This window comes from Puma concolor, chromosome A1 (assembly GCF_028749965.1).
Source record: "Puma concolor isolate L17-30 chromosome A1, mPumCon1.1.hap2, whole genome shotgun sequence".
In the NCBI taxonomy this organism is placed as follows: domain Eukaryota; kingdom Metazoa; phylum Chordata; class Mammalia; order Carnivora; family Felidae; genus Puma; species Puma concolor.
This window is the reverse complement of record NC_141667.1, coordinates 142940287-142949134: the sequence shown is the minus strand read 5'-3', so window position 1 is coordinate 142949134 and position 8848 is coordinate 142940287. Positions and strand designations below refer to the sequence as shown.

The window sequence follows — 8848 nt, the reverse complement described above, 5'->3', positions numbered from 1 at the left end:
CTAAATATTGAAAGGCTGATGGGATCGTTATGGTGGAGGGGCTAAGCTGACAGCACTGGAACCCACTGATCAATCTCAACATGGTTAAACATGGGACAACCTTATGTGCTTACTGTTGTGATTTAATCGGAAGGCACACAACACCACTTATAAAATAATCTTGCAATAACGAGAAACTGAATTGAAAACTAATTAATTTTCTAGATCTAACTGCCTGTTTGGAAGGAATTATGGGTAATATAAGAACATCTTAAATGACATCACAAGATACAACCAACCAACTCCATGCTGCAGAAAATACTACAGGATAAATGATTTAGTTTCTTCAACAAATAAATGCCCCCTAAAAGGTAGGAAGAGCTCTCACAGACTAAAAGACACATTGACCACATGCTGTGTGTGGATCTTGATTTATTTCTGTTTTTTAAAAAATGTTTATTTATTTATTTTTGAGGGGGGGTGGGGGGAGGGAGACTGACCCAAAGAGGCTCTGACATGGAGCTTGAACCCACGAACTCCATCATAACCTGAGCAGAAATCGAGAGTCAGATGCTTAACCAACTGAGCAACACAGATACCCCTGGATCTTGGTTTTAATGAATGAAGTATAAAAAAGACATTTGATATGATTAAGGGAATTGGAGTATGGCTTGGTTATAAAGTGATATAAAGAAATTGTGGTTAAATTTGTTCCATAAGATAATGATAGTGCTGGTTAAAAAAAAAAAAACAATTATCTATTGGATATAAATACTGCTGCATTTAGTGAGAGATGATATAATGTCTGAGATTTTCTTCAAAATACAGTACTCCCCAACCCCCTCACACTCCTCCAAACATTGAAACTAAAGGAATTGAACAAAAAGCTATGTGTGTGGTGTGAGGGAGGGGGTGTGGTGCATGGGACAAGAATGAGAGAATATTGATAATTGTTCATACTGGGTGATAGGTCCATGGCACCACATCCCTGTTGTGCAATTTCTTTTACTTTTTCTATGCTGGAAAATTTCTACCACAAAAAGTTTTTTTTAAAATTCCTTTTTGCACCTTCTTACCTAGGGATTCTCCAAGAAACAGGAAGATTGAATCTCATCAGCAAATTCTCACAAGGGGGTATTTGTCCTGTTTTCACTCTCCCTGCTTGGAGACTGATGTTCCACACGTCCTTTCAGATTTGGACTTGCCTTTGTCCAGTGGGGACTTCTGGGAGCCTGCCTCATTCCAGCACACCAGTACTCCCCCCGGATCACGGCCACTGCCCCGAAAGGGGGTGTCTCTCATTTTAGACTGGGATCAGAAGGATCCAGATGGGTTGCCGCTTATAACTGGTATACATTTCAGCCCACGAGCAGAGGTGTGCAAGAAATAGTATGAAATTGTTTTTGTAACTCCACTTAATTTGTATTTTAAGCCTGGATCCTGCTGAAGTCCTGTTTGGATTTCTACCCATCCCTCTTCAGAAATCATACAGAGCCACAGTCATGAGGGTTGAGGTGAGAGCATGATTACTGTTTAGGGGGGTATACACTTGTAGCTTAGAGGTCCAGTGGCTCGGTTGCCATGTTTCCTTTTGGTTTGGTGACTCTTGTGTCATGGGTGGGACAGGTTGGTTCTGCTCATATGCACAACACAGCCATCAACTCCGAGAGTTTTTGCCATATCTAACCCTCTGACCGCACTTTAGAGATTCCTTTTCTTTCATGGTCCACAGACCTCTCTGTGATGATATAGATCTTAAGCTAGCAGGAAAAGAAGACAGTAAGTGTATAATTTCAAAGTTCCTGCTTCTGATAGGTTTCTGCTCAAGTATCCTCACTTTTCTGTGGAGTTTGGGATTTTAGAAATAAAAGCCCAGATGATAAGCACAGTATTGCTGCTTTCAGCCCTGCACGTCTTTCCTCTGGCCAGTGAACCCAGAGCCTGCTTCCCACTTGAATGCAGAAGGGAAAGGGTAAAAAATAAAGGGAGAAAGGGAAAAAAAAATCAACAAGAACAGATTCGCATCTCAAAATATCCTTTCACTCTTAAGAAGATGAGAGTTGAATTCACGGGAAAGGTTCCATTGGGAAAAAGGAATGACTCTTGAAAATGGGGTCTCCGCATTTGCAAAGGCTGTGTGGGATCCAGGTCCCCAGAATGCTCTGACATCATCAGTGAGGTCAGAGAACTCTGCTGTGGGCCTGGTGACCTTTGAACCTTAACAGCCCTGTGCTGTAGCGAACCCTGGGCAGTGCTGTTCGTTCTCTGAGCTGTCTGACGTCCTCAGCCATTTAGGGGACTCACCTATTTTTGCTTATATTGGGCCATTTCATCATATTTTCTGAGAGTCAAGAAGGGCCAACCAGCGAGGGAAAAGAAGAGCTGGGGGTTAGGTGTCTTCTAAGAAGCTTCTGTAGCTGGTACCATGAAACAGAGACAAAAGAGGAAACATCTGGAAGATGAAGAGTCCCAGGAAACAGCTGAGCAGGGAGGAGGTATGTGCTGGGCACCTTGTCTGGGGGTGGGGCACAGAGGCTGCAGCCAGTCTGTGCCTCCCCCAGGGAGGCGGGCAGCAGATGTTGCCGCGTCCGTCCTGAGGGTCCCCGGTGGTGTGAGATGGCACAGGAAGGCCAGATGCCCCCCAAAAGCCAGGGATTCATCCCTGCCAGTCTGAGAACTTCTCTCTTGGCCTGTTCAGGCCTGGAGCTATGCTGGACTCAGAGCAGGCTGGGGTCCCGCTTGCCCAGGCTCAGTCCTGTGTTCTCTTTTATCCTCTTTATGTGATTTTCCTCTGGGGTCCCTGGGTGTGGGGTGTGATGGGTGCTGATAGAGATCGACCCATCAAAGAGGAAAGAGAAGCCTGTTCAAAAACATTTTGAGAAGTGACATGCCTGTGCAGAAGGAGATGGTCTAGGGATGGCATCATACCGAAAGTGTGGAGATCGTATTCCTTTAGCAGGAAGAATTTGCCAGTTGATCCATGGGAGTTTGTGAATCTACAGGTGTGGGCTTTCCAGAGGAGATCAAGGGAATGGAGGGGTCTTTTACAGACCATGCCCAGATGGAGGGGAGTGAGAAATGTAGTCAGGGACTTTCAGGGAGCTCCGAAAGCTGTGGATTTACTTCCTAGGGTGCATGGTGACTGCGTGCGTTTTACACAAACAAGTAGCTTGTCCTGAGAAAGTGGGTGGTCACATGCAAGAGGTGGGGCAGAGTGGAGCCCACCCCAGAGATCCAGCCGGAGGCTTCTGTCCCAAATTAGAGCTCTCTCATCAGCTTCCACGAGGTCCAGGGCCCTGAAGAGTGTAAGATGGGCCCTGGGAATGGAGGCCTGGACAGGAGGAGGATTTTGATGCAGCAGCTGGGATAGGACAGAGAAAGCAATGATTGGCAAGATACGTTTGTCTCTTTGTGTGTGATGGGGCAGGGGGAGCAATGGGGAGAAGGGGGAGAGTGTCCTTAGCTGTGAAGTCTGTCTTGTAAGGTTCCTGTCACTTACCCATATACATTTTGATAGAGAAAAAAATTGCACATCTGCACACACACTATTTTATTAAATTGTACAGAGCATATAGGCATATATGCATATCACTCGTCCACTGTGTTCACATACGATCCATGTGTATCGAAGTCCTCTCCCATTACACCAAACTCTGGAGTAGAAGTGTATCACAGATACTCTATGGTACATACTTACACTAAAAATAAGCATGACCCAAATATTGCATGGGAACACTCGCAAATAAAAATTATTTGTGGTTTACCTGAAACGCAAATTTAACTGGGCGTCCTCCATTGTTGTTTGCTAACTCTGGGAATCCTTGTATACTTCACATCAGCTGACATAGCATACCCTGATTAGTATCTGTCTTCTACCAGAACGTTCGACATTCCCAGAGCCTAGAAGAGTGCCTGATACATAGTAGCTGAACACTGTTGAAGGAATGGATAAATGAATGATTGAATACACACCATAAATACAGACCATATTATATAAATCAGGAAATGTGACATGTTGCACGGTTCCTGAGTTGTGAACACACGCTATGCTCCAAACGCTCTATGCGTTTCTACCCTGCTCGCCACAACGTCCCCACAGGCGTGAAAGGTTTGACTGATACATGTTATTCTCACGTGTCAGACATCCTGTTCACAGCCACCACTCAGGCCTTCACTTCTGACAAGACACTAACAAAATAGTTATCGATAGTAACTAAATGCAGGAGTATCCACCGGGGACCAGACGGTCGACCACGTGTATTCGCTGAACCTGACCCGGGTCAGACCCTCTGTTAATATTTGTTGGATGGATGAGTGATGCATTAGCATGCCCCACCCATGGTGTCTCAGGCTTTCCTATCTTTCTCAGGAGTCTCGAAGTCGCAGGAGGATGCCCTTCAGCTTGGATCCCTTGGGGTGGCCAAAGGCTGGGGCGCAGGGGTAGGGGAGGTGTCCTCTGCCTCTGAATACTTCTCCTGTGTTTCTTCTCCACGCAAGTTCATTCATGGTGGTAAGCGTTCAGGGCTCCTTGGATGTGGGGCCCCTTGGGTTCGGGGCTGGAGACACACAGATCCAGGAGAAGCTGGGAAGGCATCCAGGACAGTCAGAAGTGATCAGGGCTCAACGGAGGAGCCTGGGAAGATGGCGTAGCTGTTGGGAGAGTGTGGATACAAGCTCCATGTGGGGGAGCATGAGCCCTGGTGCAATCATAGTGGGGAAGTTAAGATACAAGGGCCAGAAAGGTCCGAGCTCGAGTTGTCGGGCTGAGGGACAGAATTAAGCACCTTCAGAGGAGCTGTGCAGGCTTTGCCTTTATCCTTACTTCCAGAGAAGGGCGGAGCATCTCAGCACAGGCCTCTCCGGCTCTGGAGCAAGACCATCCAGTTCAGATCCCCACGCCTGACGCCCACCATTCACTCCATGCACGTCCATTCTTAGCACACACACCCCAAGCCCGTGATCTACAGTGCCATGTTCTCCACCACTGTCCCCATGCCACATGCACACGTACCCCGATGGTAGCCCCAACTCAGGTTCTGCTCATGGCACGCGCAACCCACCACCGTCCCTCACGTTCTGCAGTGCCCTGCTACCTGACTCCACACCCCCACACACAGACGCCCCCCAGTCTCCCTACAAACACTCACAGCCTGCAGATGCCACCAGATACACCCCCCCCCCACCGCCCCGGAGTATGAACACCAACACCAAGCTGCTTACACCAAGAGCCCCTCTGCCCTCTACCACACTTGAAGCTCCTTCAGCTTCTGGCCGGCCCCACGCACGTTCTTATGTCTCTAATTTCCTTTCCCAGGAATCCGGAGAGTACATCGAGACAGTCCCCAGCCTAGATCACCCCTAGTCCAGGGTCAGGAGCGAGGGGAGACTGCTCCCCCCTCACACCAGGTCTCCTTCTCGTCCCCTTCATCCTATAAGACCTGTGTGTCCTCTGTGTACAGAAACAAAGAGGAAAGGGGCATGAAAATATACTACATGCAGGTACAAATGCAAAAGGGTGTGGCTGTCTCCTGGGAGACAGAGGAGACCTCGGAGTCACTAGAGAAGCAGCCGAGGATGGAAGAAGTGACCCTTCCTGAGAACGTGCGGGTAGGTACTCCCCCCTCTGATGTGTCCACCAGAAACCTGCTGTCTGACAGCGAGCCCAGCGGGGAGGACAAGGACCACGAGGAGCGGGCAGAGTCAGACAGCCTGCCAGGCTCACCCACTGTTGAGGAGAGACCCAGGGCCAAGACCCCCGACTGGCTGGTGACCGTGGAGACTGGCTTCCGATGCATGGCCTGCTGCCGAGTCTTCTCCACCTTGGAGGTCCTCCAGGAGCATGTCCAGTACGGGATCAGGGAGGGCTTCAGCTGCCATGTGTTCCACCTCACCATGGCTCAGTTGACGGGCATCGTGGAACCTGAGTGCACCCAGGAGGAGGAGGATGAGAACGAGGAGGAGGGAGAAGAGAAGCAGGAAGAAAAGGATGAGAAGGAGCAGCCCGCGCAGGAGGACCCTCGCGTGAAGCGACCCTGAAGCCAGTGCCCAGGCTGTGTGTTTCATTCTCCAAAGGACAACAAGTGAGCTGGGGCTGAGTGTGTGAGGGCACTGTGCCTTCTCCACAACACTCCTGTCTCTCCCATCCAGGCTCATGCCTCCAGAATGGAGAGTGGGGAGCTTTGACAGCTCAGGGGACACCTTAAGGAGGGGGGTGGGTGAGCGGGCCCCTTGCTTCTTGTCCAGGCATTTGATACAGTTATGACTGTCAGTGGGGATTTATCCCGAGCTTTTCAGCTCCCGCAGGAAGTCCTACAAATTTCCGAGGGCTAACAGAGCACCTTTCCTCTTGAACCAAGAAGTGTCTTTCTCTGTTCTGGTTTCCACACAGCAATTGAGATCCATGAGCCATAAATTCCTGGAAGACGGTGTGGCCTTCTTTTGGGAGAAGTAAGTAAGGCCTGAGGTTGGTGTGGTCTGAGCTGATGTCAGGGGATCCCAGGGGAGTCTAGGGGAAGGAATTACATGGCCACGCTGGGTTACCTTGTGGCTCCGCAGTGGCATCAGCTTGTGGCATACTCAGTGCGTCCAGGAAATTGACCTCCATTTCCTTAAGTGAGAAAGTGAGAATTGAAAAAAAAATTTTTTGAGTTTTTAAAATTTATTTTGAAAGAGAGAGGAGGTGGGAAGGGGCAGAGAGAGAGAGAGAGGGAGAGAGAGAGAGAGAGAGAGAGAGAGAGAGAGAGAATCTCAAGCAGGCTCCTCACCATCAGCACAGAGCCTGACACAGGGCTCGAACTCACAAACCGTGAGAGCATGACTTGAGCCAGAACCAAGAGTCGGATGCTCAACTGATATAGCCACCCAGGTGCCCTGAGAAAGTGAGAATTTTAATTGGCATTTATTTCATTGACTGCATGACTGACCTGAGCTCTAAGAGCAAATACTGCCAGCAGCCCTTCTGGGATGAGAGCTCATTGCAACTTCAAGGGCTAGGAGTGGTCTGGAGAGAGGACATGGGGCCTAGCAGGACCAGCGGTTTGAGGTGTGAGAGCCTTCGGCCAAAGCCAGCATCTTATCCCGGCCCATGGATGTAGCCCTCTGGAAGAAAGCAGAGTGAGGAGGGAGAGAAACAAGGAAGTGAGCCCCCAAGAGATCTGGGAATATTCCAGAACCTTCCGTTTGCTATAGTAGGTCTGGAAATAAAAACAGTGTGGTGTGTGTGGCTCTGAGCTTTAAGGCAAAGGTGAAGGGTCACCCTGACTCACTGAGCTCACGTTCACTTCTTGTCTCTTCCTGTTCTGCCTTATGTGTTTAATCAATTCCAGGGAGAAGAAAGGATCCTGGGGATAGTAGCAGATAAAATGCCAATGATGTGAAGAAAGATGAAGGAACCGGCATGCAATCTGGCATCACATGAAAATATAAATACCATATGCAATAAAGGCTGTTTTCCAAACCTTACCTGGATATGTTCTTTAAGTGAAGTTATCTATCTGTCTGTCTGTCTGTCTATCTACCATCTACATTTTTCCCTCTAGTGGCTCATGAACCAGGTCTCCTATAAGCACCAAAGACGCCCACAATCCTTTTCCAGCAGCAACAGTACTGAAGCACTCAGGATTGATTAGGCTTTTGTGTGACTGTTTTCACAAGGCTGGATTCCACAAATGACAAACTACACTGGCTTCAGAAGAGGTCGTCGGTAAGTAGTGGGTGCTGTAAAAACTGTGTCCTATGGGTCGTGTTTGAAAGCACTGTGAAGGCAGTCTTCAGAGGGCTGCTGGCTGGTGTGCATATCTCCCCAGGTCTGGCCTGGATGAGGGATTATGAGTTGTGGCTTCACAAGGAAACACCAGGACAGAGGAGAAATTTCTGAGTTTTGAAGCTATCCATGGAACAGGTCCCTCTTGCATGGGTGAGACTTTGTCACAGTGCTCAGAAGAGGCCATCTAACCACACCCACCCGTTGTGTTTGCAGAGATAGTTGTAGCAAGAGTTTAAGCCAATAAGCTCTGATATTTTCAGTTCTGACATTAAATTTCCATTTCTAAATAAATTCTTCCTCTAGCCTCTCAAGTTTTTGACCTTTTCGTCCCTGAACTTAATCTTCACAACACGGCTACCACCCCCTGGAACTAAGGACGTCTAGGAGGCCCTGAAGACTCATTTCGATGCATGAGGTTGTCCCTGGACTGCAGGTGAGGGGGTAGTTATGTGTCTTTCTAATCTGAGTAGGGGGGCAATGCCAGGCTTTAGAGAACTGATGGAATTAGAAAGAAATAATTCAAAGTTCAGAGACTCTGTCCATTTAAGCAGGATAAGGTCTAATTCCAAAGTCCTATGGATTTTTTTTCGGAATGTGAAATGTGATTTCCATGGGGCTTTATTGAATCAACCATGGTTTCTGTGATCTGGCGTTGTCATTTTTATTTGAATAATAATGATAATGACAATGATGATAATAATAATAATAATAATAATAATAATAATAATAATAAACCAGTTTACTCACCGGTTTCATGTTTCTCAGCTTGTCCAATGGGGATGTCGTCTGCATATTCACATGTTTTGCCTCAAGATGCCCTGTTTCCCCTTTGACTGCCATTCCAGGAATTCAGAATTGGAGGCTTATCCTACCCTTCCGTACTCACACCACCGTCTGGGGGATTCCATTCCCTCTCTGACGGCATCTGTGTGCTCTGTAACCTTCCCCTTTGTCTTGTTCCTTTGTTCCTTGAGCCCATCAGGAACATTCCCTTTCCACACCCCACACCCCCAGTCTTCCTGGGTCTTCATCATTTTCTTCTTTTCTTGGAAGGTTTTTTTGACTTCTCTCTTCCACTGACTGTTTCAAACACTGAGAGCTTAT

General features: G+C 48.0%; 1 protein-coding gene across 1 annotated transcript; it reads left to right on the top strand.

Annotated features, from left to right (window-relative positions):
* The first annotated feature begins 3440 nt into the window (after nucleotides 1-3440).
* Nucleotides 3441-7440, top strand: LOC112861566 (protein FAM170A). Its single transcript, XM_025924943.2, has 4 exons — nucleotides 3441-4489; nucleotides 5294-6059; nucleotides 6368-6426; nucleotides 7305-7440. Exons 1-2 carry the CDS (start codon nucleotides 4318-4320, stop codon nucleotides 6013-6015), a joined length of 894 nt encoding a protein of 297 aa, XP_025780728.2. The 5' UTR covers nucleotides 3441-4317; the 3' UTR covers nucleotides 6016-6059; nucleotides 6368-6426; nucleotides 7305-7440.
* The last annotated feature ends 1408 nt before the right edge of the window (nucleotides 7441-8848 follow it).